We start from the raw sequence: 19,869 nt of genomic DNA, 5'->3' as shown, positions 1-19,869 counted from the left end.
AAAGTTTTTCTTGAATGTTTTTCGCAGATACTTTGTGGCACATTTTATAAACTTTATAAACTAAAACAACTTTGTTTTAACCACTTTTTATTGGTGCACTTTTTAACCGGTTTCGACAAGAACCTTGTCATCATCAGGGTTTATGTGTGTTTATGTTTAGATTCTTGTCGACACCAGCGGGAAAAAGTATACCAAAGAAAAGTGGTTAAAGCAAAGTTGTTTTATTTTATAAAGTTAAAAAAAGTTTTGTTTCAATTAATCTGTTCGATACTGTACATATTGCATATGATTTGCATTCTAGTACCGAACATTGCACCGTGAGTGCATTCTCTAATATGAGCTCTTCATTATGCAATATCACGTTTATTGCAACACGCATTCGGATTAAAACAAAGTGCAGTCTTTCACCCAATTTGCGTGCATTTTTGTGCATTTTTCCTTTGTGTCTGGGGGGATGATTGGTTGCATAGGGGCTTTGTGTGAATTCTGTTCAATTATTCATTGCAGTTGCACCCGCGCTGTGACAATTAACCCTTAGTTACTACAACTGCATATTTTACACAAATAGTAATGATGACAATAATTCTGGATTATTTTAACGCTTTTTTCGAAACACACGACCACAAGGGCAGTTTGTTGTATATGTATATTATATGTATATATCGTAGTCGTACAGGAGAAAGTGACCAACTACCAAAACGTAAAATGTTCAGGAGGGCCATTTAAGTCACTTTTGCTTGGCAATAAAATAAATATCTAGCAGTTAGTCATTTTTAACAAGTCAACATATTATACTTTCAATTTTAAAATCCTTTGGGATTTTTTCAGGGCATTATTAAGCTAATAAGATATATATAAATATATATATATATATATATATATATATATATATATATATATATATATATATATATATATATATATATATATATATATATATATATATATATATATATATATATATATATATATATATACATATATATATATATATATATATATATATATATATATATATATATATATATATATATATATATATATATATATATATATATATATATATATATATATATATATATATATATAAATATATATATATATATATATATTTATGTATATAAATATATATATATTTATATATATATATATATATATATATACATATATATATATATATATATTTATATATATATATATATATATATATATATATATATATATATATATATATATATATATATATATATATATATATGTGTGTGTGTTTGCAAGATTCTTCCCGAATTATTTTACATTGCAAGAGACACTTGAAAATATTATTTTCAAGTTTTATGACGTTTATAATTTGACTAGTTATTTTATTCGTAAACCCAGAATTCCATATTCGTCCTCATCTACGTTGAGACGTTAAAATGTATGAAAAAATCATTGCCTATACAGCTAGAAATAAATAAACAAATAAATAATAAACTCTGCAGTGGGGTCATATTTAAAATGCTGCGTTTATATCCGTGGTGCTTTCAATGCCCAGTCTGCATACAAGTACGCGCTATATATCGTAGTATGGTTCACGCATATACAGAGTTGAATGGAGTTTGGAGAGCCGTGCTCCTACATATATTACGGTTATTCATATCCCACACATCGATTTACCTCCGCAGTCGGCAATCGTAAATGGGCCAGACAAATCCATAAATAACAAACAAATCCCCGACAGCGAGAGCTAAACTGGTAGTGCGCAACAAACATTCAAAATTCAAACCCTCATCCGCACCCGATGGTGCATAGGGCACTGCATCATACAAACGCAGTGTTATCTTGATCGTAAACACATGACGGAAAGGTGATCAGCCCTCCGCTTTAGGTATCAGTCCAGGGTAATATTGAGTAAATATTAGAGTGAAAAAAACACTAATATTTATTTGATCCCCCCTGGGAATCGAACCTGGGACCTTCAGTACGGTAGTCGAGCGTGATGACCTACGGAGGCGGGTAAAATATTTATAAAATAATAATAATACATATTTACAAAGCGCTGGTTTTGTGAAAAATAGTAGGTAGGTAAGTAGAGGTAAGCTGGTACTACTTAGTAAGTCTTTCTGCCTATATGGAATGCACACCACAGAAGATGAAGTAATGTGTAAAGGCAACTAGCCGTGAATTAAGTTGCGTCCCAGTAGGGTAGCCGAGCGTGCTGACCATTACACTACGGAGTCGGACAACAAACATACATGATAGAAATAGTGCAGGACATTGGTGCCATAAACCAAGCCAGGACACAAAATGCCCAACCCTCTTCTAGTGGAACGGAAGGCCTGTTGAGGACAGTCAGCAGTCCGGCTTCTCCTGAGGAGTGCAACGTGGTTTCCTCCCAGCAATCAGCAAATGTAAGGAAGTTACTGATTATTTTTAAACATAAACACTTATTTAATACCACTTAATGAGTTTTGTTTCATTACACACGACTAGTTTCGAAAACGTTGTCGAAAACATTTGACGTTTTTATGTATTAATTTTTAAATCAAACACAGATTTTTTGAGTGTAAGTTGTATTTTTTTGTTAAAAAACACATAAAAATTAATATTGTGACAATTGTTTCGCCTAGTTATGGCATTTTCAGTCACAATATTAATCTTTATAATATTCTCAATATTATTAATATTTAAAGCATTTACTTTGTGGTTAGTCATTTTTACTTATTTATTTTTTTACAACAATGTTAATAATATTAGTATATAACCACTCACCGAGATTTTTACGTCTACCGGTTTCGAGACGTACCCGTCTCTTCGTCAGGACAATCACTAACACAGCATCTTTATGTATTTTTATATATTTTGATCTTTATGTATTTTTAAATAAAATACAACTTAGTAGACTCAAAAAATCTGTGTTTGATGTAAAAATTAATACATAAAATGGAGTTGTATAAATAAAACGCCAAATCAATAAATACATTTGACATTATTGATTTTTTTGGCTTAGAACATCGTTTTTGTATTGAAAAACCAAGTTTTTCTTCGAAAAAAATATATGGTTTTGAAAAAGAAAAAGGTTATTGAATGGTAAGGCGTTAAAAAGTAATACAAATAGTTTTTCAATAAATCTGTAATAGGTACATTTGAATGTTAAAAAGTGGAGTTGGCAAAAAAAGGTTGAAAGTAGACTGACTGAATGCAGTCGAAATGCGATCTCTCAGAAGAATGTGCCACAAAACAAAGTATGATAGATGCTCGAATAGTAAAATAAGGAAGGAATGCAAAGCTGAGATAAGCATTATCGATACAATTAAGAAAGGTGTGTTTAGATAGTTTGGGCATGTGGAACGAATGAGTGAGGAAAGAACGGTGAAACACATTTATAAGGCGAATGTAATTGGAAAAAAGAGTCGAGGAAGATCGAGAAAAACTTGGCTCGATCAGGTATGCCAAATACTTGAAAGCGGTCAGGTTAGGAGTCGAAACAATCGGCGGGTATGTATGAGGAGATGCATGAACGTGGAAGAGGATAATAATGTTTGCAAGGACAGAGTGGCGTGGCGTTCTATTCTCTCTGCCTACCCCTGCGGGGAAGTGGGATGGTTAGTTATATAATAAGGATCGCCATATTTTTGTATTATATTTCAATTCTTCAGTGCTTTTGACGCACCCCTCGCGAGAACACTTACTAAGCGTGGCTAAAGGAAATGTGAAGTTATTTCCACATACGTGTATAAGACTGCAAGCATTACAAGGGAACAAGTGTTCATTAAACTTGCAACGCTATGTGGGGTCTCTTTCTGAGAACATGCTATGAACATTTTCCGTTTATTTTCTTCTTCTTCTGCTAGACTACAAACTCAACTGAGGCTGACAGAACCAACCGTCTCTACAATGACACCCTTTGCTCTTTACTTCCTGCAGAAGTTTTATGACGTCATATGGTTTATAGAGCTGTAATAGTAGTAGTAATAATTTGTCCGCCTCTGTAGTGTAGTTCTGGAGGTCCCGGGTTCGATTCCCAGGGTGGGTCAAATAAATACAAGTGATTTTTTCACTCTAATATTTATTCAATATCACCCTGGACTGGTACCTGAAGCTGGGGGCTGATCACCTTTCCTTCGTGTGTTAAAGATCAAGATAACACTGCGTTTATATGATGCAGTGCCCTATGCACCGTTGGGGTGCGGATAAGGGTTCAAATGAATATATAAATATATATAGATATATATATATATATATATATATATATATATATATATATATATATATATATATGTATATATATATATATATAAATATATATATATATATATATATACATATATATATATATATATATATATATATATATATATATATATATATATATATATATATATATATATATACACATAATACACACACACACACATGTGTGTGTGTATTATGTGTACTGATGTTCTTAATGAAATACCACCCCTGTTCTGGAGGCAGATCTAATGTGCAAAGGCAAATAGCTGCAAGTTAAAAACAGTAGCTTTGAGATAAACGAGTAAAAATAAAGGAAAGAGATAAAGCAAAGTCTGTGATTGTATATGATAGAGGCCAGTTATAAGAATGCTTTGGGCCGTGTTACGCCAAACAGCCGCAACTTGAGTTACGGCCAGTTGCCTTACACATTAGAGCTGGATGTAGAAGGCCACGTTACCTTGTATCCCGATGTGGTGAGGCCGGCGTTCCTCTTGGCCAGCACGCACTTCATCCTGATGAAGAAGGCCCTCTCGCACTCCAGGTCGGCCCGCAGCCCCGGGCCCCCGCCGGGGCACGTCCCGGGGGCTGCCGTGAGCACGGCCGCCATCTCCTCGTGGTCTGCGGGGTGGATGTACTCGTAGATGGAGTTGCCAGTCAGTTCCACCTGATACGAATGAACGGTTCAACATATAATCACATAACTTTAATATATACATAGTTTCAAAATTATTCACCTTTGCTTTCAATTTTCCTTTATTTTCAAACTCCGCCCTCTTGACTAACCCTTACCTTCCCCTAACTTACCCCTCTCCTTATTTATAGAACAGATAACGGGACTTTTTGTAAAAGGAAACATAGATAATAATGATGACGTATTTTGAAACAGCATATTATTAATAAACGTTTTATCAGTTTTTTTTTTATTTATTTATTTCTAAATTGTTCATGACTTGAACCCCTTCCCTTCTATTTATTACCCTGTCAACCTTTATGTCAAAAAAAAAAAAATAAAAATAAAAAAAAATAAAAAAAAATTTATATATATATACATATATATATATATATATATATATATATATATATATATATATATATATATATATATATATATATATATATATATATAATAATAATCACAAATATTAAAAAAAAAACTTCTAAGGAATGTTTAGAGTGTGAATAACAAATGGCAGAGCCATTACCCAGCACACAATCAACATGTTGTAAAATTGAGATGAAGTCAAGGTCCCTCAAAAGCCAAAATAATCCAGACATTATAATTGTCTTCCTTTAGTGGAATTTGGAGACAAACAGGACAATTTGGAGACCATTAGGACGTCTTACCTGACTGAGGCCCAGGTGGACGCTGGCTGTCTCGGAGATGTACATGATCTTGCCGTCTGGAGCCACCACGAAGATGAACCCGTCCAGAGTCTGCAGCAGGTGTGAGCCCAGCTCCCTGATGGCCAGGTCGCGGGGGCCTCTCGGAGGGGGCGCAGCACCCCACGCGTCGCCCAGACCTGGAGAAGGACAATGCCAGAAAAAAAACTTAAATATATTACAGTAAAATGTGTCATACTAAAACGTGTAAAATATATATATTAAAGTAAAACGAGTCTGCACTGTTCCGTGTCAGTCTGCTGTGCTGGTCGGGGTTGTGGGCGTCTGTGTACCGGCCAACGTCGGGTCGGAATCGGATCTAGCTGACTAATTGTACTAAATACTAATCCCTTTCACTGCCTATACTGGGGTACTTCTAGAAAATTTGGTGATGGACTTACAATCTTGTATTTATTTAGATTGGCAGTGACGGTATATTGAAAGCTTTTAAATGTAAATTCAAAGTAAAATCGGGATACAATTTTATATTGTTTCACATTTTCAATAAACTTCGCAACTTGGTGTAAAAAGAAAAATTGCTTAGCAAGAGCAGATCTGTCAGGAAACCTAGATGTTTCTGTATCAGATCTGGGCATGCGGTGGGACAGCTTTCAACATAGTAAAACGTCTCTCTAATCAGCCATTGGCTGGTCCACCATTTCGGTTGAAATAATGAAGGACATTGGTACCAAAAACCAAGCTAGGACATAAAATGCAATATCAACCAGATAAGCATTATCGATAAAATTAAGAAAGGTGTGTTAAGGTGGTTTGGACATGTGAAACGAATGAGCGAGGAAATAAAAACAAATCTACCATCAAATCTAGTCGTCTACCTTAGGGTCGGCCGTGCAGTGCAATGTTGGGCAGTTTGGAGGGTTCCATTCTCCACACATGCGCATACCTACTATTGTCTTCTTCGTTGCCTTCCCCACCTAACGTTATCTTCCATCTCGTATATTTCCCTTATCCTGGTGTTCCTTATTCTACCTCGTATACTCTTGCCATATATGCTCCTTAGAATCTTCATTTCTTACACTTTTAGCGCGTTTTTTGTTACTTGTAATTACAGTATCGAACAGATTAATTGAAACAAAACTTTTATTTCGTATTTTCAACATTATTTAAAAATGTTTTGCAGGTGTTCTTCGTATTATGGACCAGGGCTGCTTCTTTCAGTAACTGAGATGATGAATAGCGAAAAGTATCACCCAATTCTACTGGAAAAGATACTACCAGAGATACAAAAACCAAGGTCAAATGGTAATGGAATATTTCAGCAGGATTTAACCCCCTGCCACAATTTTTTTTTGAATTTATCACACAAAAGCAATGAACTGTGATGGACTGGTCAAGAATTTTGCCAGACATAAACCTTGAAAATCTATCGGCAATCTGTATGAATCGGCTCCGCAAAATTGATTGCACTACGGTGGAAAAGCTCATTTTGTCCATAATGCAAGTATGGTTTCGAGACGAAAAAATGGCGTCCTCGTGCCAAAACCTTATATAATAGATGCTAAGAATAGTAAAATCTTTGATCGAGCCCAAATGAGATCACATTAAATATTAATTTGTGATATAAATAACAAAAAAAAGATTTTACAAAACTATTTACGAAAAATGTACAACAAAAAAGTTTTAATAATTTATATTTGAAGCACTAACTTTGTGATATTCCATTTTATAATTAAAAAGTATCTTTGTTTTAAAATCACTATAAATATTTTATTATAACTTAATTATAATGTCCACCGATTTTGAAGCTAACCGCTTCTTTATTAATGATTACTGATTAAAACTAAAACACTATCTACTTAACAATATTCAAAATATTTTGACGGTTAGGGAAAGAAGCTTGGGTAAATCTCAAGTGGCTTTATTTTTTGTGTTGATTGGCAGTCACAGTCAAAAGGGATCAGGGATGATGAGTGATTGGAAACATATTTAATAACTGACTTTCAGCAAAATCATTTACTTGTGTATTTATAAGTTGTAAATTATTATTAATAGCCTTTTTAATTTCTAATATTTCTAAGTAATCTAATTTAAGTCCGTTGTTGCATGTGTGTGATATATTTAGACTTTTATTTTTATCAAATGAGTGATTATTTTCTATTAAAAAAAATGTTTTGTTTCAATTAATATGTTCGATACTGTATGTACATATTTAACATAATAAATAAATAACTATTGGTGAATCACCGCACATCTGGCCCTGTTATTATTCATTTGATAGGAAGACGATGCGATGTTCTGACACTGTAGATCGAGGCACGCGATACGATATGTAAGAAGGTGTTGTAGACGTTTGAACTTCAATATTATGAGTAGTCTCGTATTACAGAAGATAAACTATTCTGAATGCCTTGGATATCGTTTGTCACATTTGAAATACCATGAATAGTTTGAAAAGAATTTCACAAATGGATGGATTAATAATTATAAAATGGACTTGCCAATTTATTAATATATATATATAAATAAACCTATCAGCGGAAGCTAAATTGGCAGTGCACAACGGAGTCCTGGTTCCAACTCTAATGTATGGAAGTGAAACATGGAGTTGGCAAAAGAAGGATGAAAGTAGACTGAATGCAGTCGAAATGCGATCTCTCAGAAGAATGTGCACACGTGTAACATTCACCAATTCTACCCATTGTCAATAATGGGTAGAATTGGTGAATGTTACACGTGTGTAAAGTGATCACTTAAACACCAGCCTATGACGGCCGTCAGCCCCGTAAATGCCCAGACTTCCATATTCTTCTTCATCTTTGATGTGATGGCAAAAAAGAATGTGTAGATTTATAAACTTAAACATTAAAGTTAGAGAAGCTGTGCTGGAGCAGCTTCTCAAACTTTTTTCCTGGGAACGCCTAGTTAGCTAGTTTTTTACCAATTTAGTCTTGTCCTACAAATCTCACTTACCATCAGGAAAGAGCTGTCGCAGGCGCAGATAGCTGGTTGACAGGCGGATGACGGAGGCCTTGTCGAGCTGAGCCGTGATAGCGGCCGGAAGCGGAAGCAGCCTCCCGAGCTCCAGGAACTCGGCGTTCTCCTTCTCCCTCCTCGAGCGAGCGGCGTTCTTGCTCTTCTCCTTCATGGCGAGCAAGTCTGGAGTGTCGCGTGCTGAGGACAACAGAAAGAAATAATCAATTGATTAACTAATTGATAATTAATAAGAATCTAAAGACAGTCGGCAGAAGAAGGATGAATGAGGAAGGAGTCCTGGCGCCAAACCTCGTGTGAGTCAAGTTGGCAAAAAGAGATTTTTACATATATTTGGGAATTTGACAGAACAGTGATATCAAGTTATACACATATAAGAGGTGAAGAAGAATATGGAAGTCTGAGCATTTACGGGGCTTACGACCGTCATAGGCTGGGTTAAGTGACCACTTTACACACATCGCTCAGTCCTTTCAAGAACGTCATAAATCAAAAATCGAAAATTTTCAGTTGTGCATGTTTTCGGAATGCCCAGAAAATGTACTATATCCCAGCAAAAGAGGCATATTTTTAACTTAATACTAACCCGCTACAGGGCAGAAAGTGTTGTTTTTGCATTTTGAAGGAAAGGTATTGTTTAATTATTTTTTTAAATAAACTATATATTTTTCAAATGAATAAAAAACCTTCAGATTTTACCTTAAAAGATCTGTTGCACAGTAAAAAGTTCAATAAGTGGCTTGGTATTTATTATTAATACATTGTACTATATTTTTAAACATTAAAAACGTTCTCCTGAAAAATCATGTTTTTTTTATTTATGACGTTCTTGAAAGGAGTGGGCGATATATTTGGGAATTTGACAGAACAGTGATATCAAGTTATACACATATAAGAGGTGAAGAAGAATATGGAAGTCTGAGCATTTACGGGGCTTGCGATTTCATAGGCTGGGTTAAGTGACCACTTTACACACATGTAACATTCATCCATTCTCAGGGGTGGGCAGCCAATTTTTTTTAGCAAGGGGCTCGCGGTCCGAGGGGAGAAGGGAGGCGTATCATTTGTTTTAACTATCCAAAAAACGTAATAATTATTTTAGACAAAAACAGATAGGTCTTTTTCTAATAAATATAGAAATTTCACAAGGCAGCAAAGTTTTGTATTTTATAATACATTTAAACCAACCACTGAAATTCATTCATGTACTGATTTAATTAGAAAATATTGATTTATCCTAATTTAACAAGGGGCTCGCGGGCCCTAGTCTAAATTAACTAGGGACTCGCGCGAGCCCCTCCGAGCCCCCTGCAGCCCACCGCTGACCATTCTACCCAAGATTGACAACCACACTTCTCAAATTCTTCGAACTTCTATATACACTCATCAACTTTGAAATCAACTAGATATATTGATTAAACTCGATACACAGTTCTTGAACTCGATAGACTTCACGAGAGACATCTATGGTGGGATGCCGCAAGCTTTTTATTAAGCAGAAACCCTTCTATTTGTATTTTTGTGATTTTTCGCTATAATATTTACTCAATTTAGTAGACAGAATGCAGTCGAAATGCGATCTCTCAGAAGAATGTGCGATAAAACGATGTATGATACATGTGCGAATAGTGAAATAAGGAAGGAATGCAAAGCTGAGATAAGCATTATCGATAAAATGAAGAAAGGTGTGTTGAGATGGTTTGGACATGTAGAACGAATGAGCGAGGAAAGAACGGTAAAACAAATTTATGAGGCGAATGTTATTGGGAAAAGAAGCAGAGGAAGACCGAGAAAAACATGGCACGATCAGGTATGCCAAATACTTGAAAGTGGTCAGGTTAGGGTCGTTACCATCGGCGGGTATGTATGAGGAGATACATGAACGTGGAAGAGGCGAAGAATGTTTGCAAGGACAGAGTGGTGTGGCGCTCTATTCTCTCTGCCTACCTCTGCGGGGAAGAGGCGTGATGGTTAGTTAGTTAGTTATATTTATTCAATATTATCCTGGCTGGTACCTGAAGCGGAGGGCTGATAACCTTTCCTTCATGTGTTAACGATCAAGATGACTCTCTTCCGTGTCTTATTCCTCATTACTGAGGGCTGTGACCAAGATAACACTGCGTTTATATGATGCAGTGTCCTGTGCACCATCGGGTGCGGATAATTGAAGATGAAAAATTACCATTTTATAACTGGGCCATGGACAATAGCCAAGAAATTTGGTCCAGCAGCTCAGGGATGAAACACACAAAGGAACTGATCACAGGGTACTCGCGGAAATTCACCACGGAAGCTCTAAAGCTTAGCAAAAAACAAATAAGGATCCTAACCAGGACCTTGATAGGACACTGCAGACTGAGGAAACACATGTCGAAAATTGGACTACAGGACTCCTCAGTATGCAGATTTGTATGGAGGATAACGAAACACCAATCCACATTCTCTATAACCGAAGTCACACCCTTGGAGGTCCACTACTGGACTCCGAGAAGGTGAAGCTCCTACCACCAAGGCAGGTCATGAGCTACATGACTCACGTAGATCTTGAGAGTGAGCTGTGATACAGAGGGAGGTCACTATATACCTAATATGGTCGCAGTGACATAAGGGATGCAAGATCCCGTGACATCACAAAAAAAATCATAACTGTTGACGATCGATGCATTTTTCATTCAATATTGCTACAATGCAGTCCTGTTTTGTCGCCCTAATGGGTGTGGCCTAGCAAATGATGCGGAGTCGGCAGGTAGGAACCAAAGTGGGCACATAAAGCGTAACGTCTGTCGGATGGGTAGGTACTTATCTGGTACTAGTGCAGGGGTAGCGAACCTTTTTGAGCCTGAGTACCTTTTTTTCTCAATAAAATAATATCTCGCGTGCCACATGCCATGAAAATAAACATTCATTAAATGTTTGCGTACCTTCAGATTTTTAATATAAACAAAGCATTAATACATCGAAGAAAATAATTGACTAACTAACTATCACGCCGCGGCATTTCCCCGTAGGGGTAGGCAGAGAGAATTGAACGCCACACCACTCTGTATTTGCAAACATTCTTCACCTCTTCCACGATCATGCATCTTCTCATACATACCCGCCAATTATTTCAACTACTAACCTAACCGCTTTCTAGTATTTGGCATTAAAAATAATTAAATATCAAAATCAACATAAAAAAATAAAAAAGTACCTACTCATTAATGGCAAAATATAAGAAATAAATAAAAAAATGTAGAACCCTTAAAACTTCATTATCATTGCGATTTTTGTTATTGGATGCTAGATGTCATTTTTTTATATCGGGTTCATAGCTGGTAACTTTTTATAGAATACAAGCAGTAATGCTTTCGTCTGTAAGTATAAAACTTTTATAATTTTTTTTGTAAAATCACTTTTTCTTCATTTCGTTTTTTTTTTTTAAATTACCTATCGTCCAAGTGACTCTGAAATCTAGCTACGGCTTATGCAACACCGCTTATCATGACCCTACTATGGCTTCAACTTTTTATGTTATATAGCTTACGCCTACTCGTGATTGGATTTACTCTTTATGTTTAAAGTTACTGTAATTTAATGTAGGTAATTCATGAGTGAAAATTCTAGGCAAAAACACTCGCTATCTCGCTAGAGGCATGAGGTTATACGTTTCGTTGATTCTAAGCTAGCAGTGAAGTTACTTAGGTGTATGATTTTAGTTCTGTGATTTTACTTAGGATGTGAGTTTACTTATGTACTGATCATGCCAAAAATTGTATATTTTTTATAACAATTTGTTTATTAAAATTGCAGGCATAAATGTATTCGAGAAGAACAAAGAGACGCCGTTCATTAAATTTTAAATATTGTCCCCACTTCATGCAACTCTTTTAAAAATGTATATAAGGGGTGGAGGACCAATATTTTTGTGCTCAAATAACATTACTATTCAAACGTGTATACGTCTTTTTCTAGCCCTAATAATTGTTATAATTTTCGATATATTGGTGTCGCTTTGTTCTTTTCACTTTGTAATTTTTATAAATAAATAATTGACTATCATTTGCGCGTTTCCATCTTCCTCATCACAAGTGTTCCAGTACCGTTAGCAGTAACATGAACTATGTATATATTTCTAGGTATATGATCTATCATTTCACATGCCACCTATGGCACGCGTGCCATAGGTTCGCCATCGCTGTACTAGTGGGTACCTACCTACGCGACGTGGAGGGGAAGCGGCGCTGAATAATTCATGCCGAAATGTACTTGGCGGGAAAGTACCTACTTGTCACTTTCTGCGGACACAAAATGGCGGACGCTCTCGCGTTCGCCCGTTTGTCTGATTGGGGCAATTTGGGAAAAGCTCTGCGCTAAATGGGGGCGCCGCGTCGCGCTTTATACATTTTCCGAACGCTCTCGGCCATAAGTTGAAACGACAAAGCTACAAAATACATGTCGTTTAAGATAAATCTTGAATTGATTCGACAATTTTACGACAAATTTACTTAAGGCCGAGAATTCGTTGAATCGTAACTTAATTTTCTTTAAACCGAGGTAACATACTTATACTTAAAAACTCTATATTTTTTTGTCACTTATACTTATAACAACTCTTTTTTATTTTTGTAACTTTTACTTATTACAACTCTATATATTTTTTACTAATAACAACGCTATATTTTTTGTAACTTATACTTATAAAAACTCTTTATTTTTTGTAGCTTATACTTTATATTTATGTAACTTATACATTTAACAACTCTTTTTATTTTTGTAACTTATACTTATTACGACTCTATATTTTTTTTACTAATAACAACGCTATATTTTTTGTAACTTATACTTATAAAAACTCTTTATTTTTTGTAGCTTATACTTTATATTTATGTAACTTATACATTTAACAACTCTTTTTATTTTTGTAACCTATACTTATTACGACTCTATATTTTTTTTACTAATAACAACGCTATATTTTTTGTAACTTATACTTATAAAAACACTTTATTTTTTTGTGGCTTATACTTTATATTTCTGTAATAACTCTTTATATTTTTGTAACTTATACTCATAACAACTCGATATATTTTGTAACTATCCTTATAATAACTCCATATTTTTTTGTAACTTATACTCATAAAAATTCTATGTTTTTTGGTAACCATACTTATAATAATTCCATATTTTTTGTAACTTATACTTATAACAACTCAATATTTTTTGTAAGTTGAATTTTTACTTGTAAATCCCTCTAGGCATTTGTGTGAATAAATAAATAAATAAAAACATTTGACGTAATCGAATTTATGCTTAAAACATCATTTTTGTACTGAAAAAATAGTTTTTTTCGAAAATATATGGTTTCGAAAATAAAAACAGTTATTGAAAAGTATGGAATTAAAAAAATACAAATATATGTTCTCAATACATGTTCTAAAAAAACGAACCCGGGACCTCAATAACGGTAGCCGAGGGTGCTGACCATTACACTACGGAGGTGGACAAATTACATTAAGTATTACTAGCATTAAAACCCATTAAATATCCACTAAATGATAAAAACAGTAAGAGGCAAGTCAAGGATGTCATTATAATCTTATCCACTGGTTTTATATCGGGGACAGTGTCTATCCTGCTGTGACCTTAATGGTTAAACTACGTGGACAAATATTCAATAAATATTTGAGTGACAAAAATACGGAAGTCGGAATAATCGGCGGATACATATGTATCGTAGTCGTACAAGAGAAAGCGACCAACTAACAAAACGTAAAATGTTCAGGAGGGACATTTAAGTCACTTTTGCTTGGCAAGAAAATAAACATCAATGCAGTTGGTCATTTTTAGCAAGTCAATATATTATACTACCAAGTTTAAAATCCTTTGGGATTTTTTCAGGGCAATTCTAAGCTAGTAAGATATCAAATAGTCAATGATCACGTCTTTGTGAAAAAATGTACTTCACTTACTCCTGTATGACTACGATATATACGAGTATATAAGTAAGTATATGAGATGTGCAAGGGGAGGAGATATAGTGGTATTGCGTTCTATCGTTCTATACCCTCTGCCTACCTCTGCGGGGAAGCAGTGCGACGATTAATTAACATTTTATAAAATGTACATACTTTAAAGAACCTAAGAGGTTTGTACACATCACCTCATTAAAAAAAAATAGAATCTCTAATTACGTTTTTATTAATGATTTATATATTTAAATTTATATATTTTCGTCCGCCTCCGTAGTGTAATGGTCAGCACGCTCGGCTACCGTTCTGGAGGTCCCGGGTTCGATTCCCAGGGGGGGTCAAATAAATATAAGTGATTTTTTCACTGTAATATTTATTCAATCTTACCCTGGACTGGTACCTGAAGCGGAGGGCTGATCACCTTTCCTTCATGTGTAAACGATCAAGATAACACTGCGTTTATATGAAGCAGTGCCCTATGCACCATTGGGGTGCGGATAAGGGTTTTATTATTATTATATTTAAAAAAAATACATACCAAAGACGCTTCGCGGGTTCTCTCTATTTAACAACCTCATAAATATTTTATAAAATAATATATTACACTAAAATTGAATAAATTAAATAATGTAAACAACTTTTTAATAAATTGCACAATTAAAAATCAGTTTTTTTTACAACTCGCCCCGTTTCCCAATGTCCCACGGTTCACGACACGCAACGCACAGCCATAAACGCACATTTAAAAAAAGAATATTGATATATCGACCACGGAACTGTATCGACTACGAATTCGTGCGCGCGAATCGGCGGGAAGGTTATGCTGACGGCCCAACCTTATCCTGCCAACTGACAGATGACTGTGTTGCAAGTGCGAGATGGTGTAGCTACTTATTGCTATTGTACAAAGGTGTGGGTAGGTACCCACGGACGTTTATTGTTTTATTGCACCGGTGCATGATTCTCTCCCAAAGTCCCAGGGATGATATTAGAGCCCATTCGGGGATCCAAAAGAAATGATTTGAAAAAATACTTCATGGATATATATATATATATATATATATATATATATATATATATATATATATATATATATATATATATATATATATATATATATATATATTTATATATATATATATATATTTATATATATATATATATATATATATATATATATATATATATATATATATATATATATATATATATATATATATATATATATATATATATATATATATATATATATATATATATATATATATATATATATATATATATATATATATATATATATATATATATAATATGTAGTGTTTAGTCATATTTTCTTATTTTGTTTTTACCATGTATTTTTTTATATTTTCTCATTTGTTATATAAAAAAAACCAACTAACCATCACGCCGCTTTCCCGCCACTTTCTAGAACGCCACAACACTCTGTCCTTGCAAACATTCTTCGCCTCTTCCACGTTAACGCATCTCCTCATACATACCCGCCAATAGTTTCGACTCCTAACCTGACCACTTTCAAGTGTTTGGCAAACTTGATCGTGCCAAGTTTTTCTCGGTCTTCCTCGGCTCCTTTTACCAATTACATTCGCCTCATAAATTTGTTTTACCGTTCTTTCCTCACTCATTCGTTCTACATGTCCAAACCATATCAACACACTTTTCTTAATTCTATCATTTGTTATTTTTTCTCATTTGTTTATTTTAAATATGCTTCTTACCTTATGTTTTTCTCATTTATTTCTTTTAAATATGCTTCTTATGCCTATTTATTATACCTGTTTATTGTTTTTATATTTTGCCATGTATAAGTTTTGGTTATTTAAAAAACAACTTTTTTGTAACTTTATTATTTGTTTTCCAGTCTTGTTAACCTTAATTTCATGGTTTTTTATGAAATATTAGAGTGAAAAAACACTTAATTTTATATACATAATACATATATCGCTCACTCCTTTCAAGAACGTCATAAATCAAAATTTGTCAATTTTCAGTTGTGCATGTTTTTGGAATGCCCAGAAAATATACTTTATCCCAGAAAAAGTGGCATATTTTTAACTTAATATTTACCCGCTATAGGGCAGTAAATAATGTTTTTGCATTTTGAAGAAAAGGTATTGTTTAATAATTTTTTTTAAATATATTGAATATTTTTCAAATGGAGAAAAAACCTTCATGTTTTACCTAAAAACATGTGGTGCACAATAAAAACTTCTATAAGTGGCTTGATATTTAATTTTAATACATTGTGTTATATTTTTAAACATTAAAAACATTCTCCTGAAAAATCAAGTTTTTTGATTTATGACGTTCTTGAAAGGAGTGAGCGATATGTAAGATGGCATTTAAGTCCTTATTATTATTGTATTGTCCGCCTCCGTGGTCAGCATGCTCGGTTACCGCTCTGGAGGTCCCGGGTTCGATTCCCAAATAAATATTAGTGCTTTTTTTACTGTAATATTTATTCAATTTTACCCTGGACTGGTGCCTGAAGCGGAGGGCTGATTACCTTTCCTTCGTGTGTTAACGATCAAGATAACACTGTGTTTATATAATGCGGTGCCCTATGCACCATTTGGGTGCGGATAAGGATTTGAATTTATGTTTGTAATATGTTTTAATAAATTAATAAATTTCCAAATAAAATCAAATAAAATATATCGAACCTATGGCGGAAGCTTTCCATGGTGTATGATGTAATAGCTAGCTATGGTTGTTTATGATAGGTCTAGGTGTCGTTTTGTATTATACAACCCACCATAAGACTGGCACATAGGTATCACCATAAGTGGTAACACGGCGAAGCGTGCTTTGGAAGTAACACAGAAGATTAACAAGCTATCGAAGTTCGGTAGACACTCCCAGTCAGGGGCAGGGGTGTGAAACCGTAGATTTTAGTAAAGTATTCCGTTTTCCATCCTTCTGCACTACAAGGAATTTTAATGTCCGGCAGTCCGGTTAGCACGATAAAACGGATGATTGGCTTGGATTGGCTTGTGCTTTGACCGTCTTTCTTCGGATCAGTGCGCTCGTTCGGTGCGTGATCACGGTGCGCGTAATTTCGATCACGCTAAACTGTCGTAGTCGCTTTTATTTAAAAAAAAAACAGACTACCGGACGGTAATAATCCGTATAGTGCACAAGCGCTCCAAGGGTCACAATACTCAGTTATGAGGAATAAGACGGAGAAGAAGGAGAAGATCCGATATGTGTCTTTTATTAAAAATAATATTTATCAATTGCCTGAGAAAAATCTCCTTGCCTTTTTATGTACAAGGATTTATTACATATTCAATTTACATATCGTAAAAAAGATTGCGGTTGTTTATTTTCTTCTTCTTCTTCATACCCCTAATCACACCCGATGGTGCGTAGGGCACTGTATCGTGTAAACGCAATTTAATTTTTATCGTTAACACGCGAATTAAAGGTGTTCAGCCCACCGCTTCAGGCACCAGTCCAGGGTAATATTGAATGAATATTAGAGTGAGAAAATAACTTATATTTAACTGTTCCCCCTGTGGAATTTAACCCGGGACCTCATAAATATTAAAGTGAAACAATTACTTTATTAGACCCCCCGGGGACCGACCCGGGATTTCTAGTTTGGTAGCCGAGCGTGCTAACTATAACATTATAGAGGCAGACAATGTGAATAGTAAATAATAACTTCATGAGGTTGAACCCTAAAAACAGTACAATAAATACAACCGATTCCATATCTAGTATCAATCAAGATTTGTCGCATAGTTCATTTATTAGTTCATTTGTCTTATTCGTCTTGTCATATTTTCTAAGTAAAAAATAAAAAGGCACCAGATATAACGGAGTCTTATTTAAAAAATACTGTTAAAACTTAATTAGGTGTGTGAATTTTAAAAACGTATTGATATTACCACAAAGCAGTATGGCCAACGGTTGACCATCCGCTTCAGCTAATATACGCGGAGAACAAATAGAAAAATCGTCCCGAGTTTTTCTTCCAGACACGTAGACACCTCTTTAGAATTTACAAATATTCGGGGGTTACTTTAGGGGCACATATTTTCACGTACAAGAGCTGTAAAACTACCCCACCTGACGCTGCAAGACGTGCCCCTTTCTATGGACGAATACAATAATCAAAACACAGGAATTAATACTATTTGTTGTCTTTTCGTTTTTAAAGAATCTTTGTTTATTTGTTTAGAAATATCTCTGTATTGTAAAATAATATTTACCTAGATTTAGAATTAGAGAACATCGTCGTGGACTAACAAGTAATTATTTTTCGGAATTTGCAAATCATATCATGGAAACTAACCACTCATTTGACTGTCATACACTTAAATTATTACACTCTGTTACAAATAAAGGTCAAGTCATGAATAATTTAGAAAATTTAGAAATACATAAAAATTTAAATTCAGATAAAACAATAATTAATAATATACTGTTTCAAAATACGTCACCATTATTATCAATGTTTCCTTTTACAAAAAATGTTGTTCCTTAACCCCCCTACCTATATTTATTAACCTATATATACACCTATGTAAATATATTTTTATTCGTTAGTTTTAATTTGTACCAGAAGATGAAAACAATTGTCGTTTTCGAAACTAGTCGTAAATAAAAATAAAACTCGATAAAGTGGATTATTCAAGTGTTTAATTTTAATAAAATAATATTTACCTATCTGCCTGTAAGTCGATACAAGTAAATCATTTATTGTAACTGCAGACAGTTGGTAGAATTCCATTCTGAATTGTTGGGTAATATATCCAAAATTAAACACGGTTAATGGATAGAATTCTACTTTTATTTACATATATATGACAATATGTGACGCGTTTCGTCTTATTGAGACATTATGTTTTTGAAAATGTCTTAATAAGACGAAACGCGTCACATATTATCATTTACACATATCGCTCACTCCTTTCAACAACGTCAAATATCAGAAAACTTGATTTTTCAGGAGAATGTTTTTAAAGTTTAAGAATACAATAAAATGTATTAAAAATAAATATCAAGCCACTTATTGAACTTTTTACTGTGCAACAGATCTTTTTAGGTGAAACCTGAAGGTTTTTTCTCCATTTGAAAAATATTAAGTAAGTATATTTAAAAAATGTGTCCGCCTCCATGATGTTATGGTCAGCGTGTTTAGCTACCGTGCTGGAGGCCCCAGGTTCGATTCCCAGGGGGGGAGGTGAAAATAAATATTAGTCATTTAACACTGTAATATTGATTTAATATTACCCTGGACTGGTTCCTGAAGCGCAAGAGTGATCACCTTGCCTTCATGTAAGTAATGATAAAGATAACACTGCGTCAATTTGATGCAGTGCCCTATGCACCATTAGGTGCGGAT

General features: G+C 34.2%; 1 protein-coding gene across 1 annotated transcript in view; it reads right to left on the bottom strand.

Moving 5' to 3' along the window:
- sim (bHLH transcription factor single-minded) overlaps positions 1-19,869 on the bottom strand; it is a 58,803-nt gene that overhangs the window by 17,121 nt on the left and 21,813 nt on the right. The window contains exons 2-4 of the mRNA XM_088260249.1: positions 8,527-8,727; positions 5,560-5,735; positions 4,673-4,879 (exon numbers count right to left, since the gene is read on the bottom strand). Coding sequence (XP_088116375.1) covers positions 4,673-4,879; positions 5,560-5,735; positions 8,527-8,701 — 558 coding nt within the window. The 5' untranslated portion in view covers positions 8,702-8,727. The remainder of the gene's footprint in view (positions 1-4,672; positions 4,880-5,559; positions 5,736-8,526; positions 8,728-19,869) is intronic.

The sequence above is a fragment of the Brachycentrus maculatus genome, unplaced genomic scaffold, assembly GCF_059751285.1.
Source record: "Brachycentrus maculatus isolate JH-2025_06_01 unplaced genomic scaffold, ASM5975128v1 h1tg000130l, whole genome shotgun sequence".
Taxonomy (NCBI): Eukaryota; Metazoa; Arthropoda; class Insecta; order Trichoptera; family Brachycentridae; genus Brachycentrus; species Brachycentrus maculatus.
Note: the sequence above shows the minus strand (reverse complement) of the source record. Positions and strands in the feature narration are given on the sequence as shown.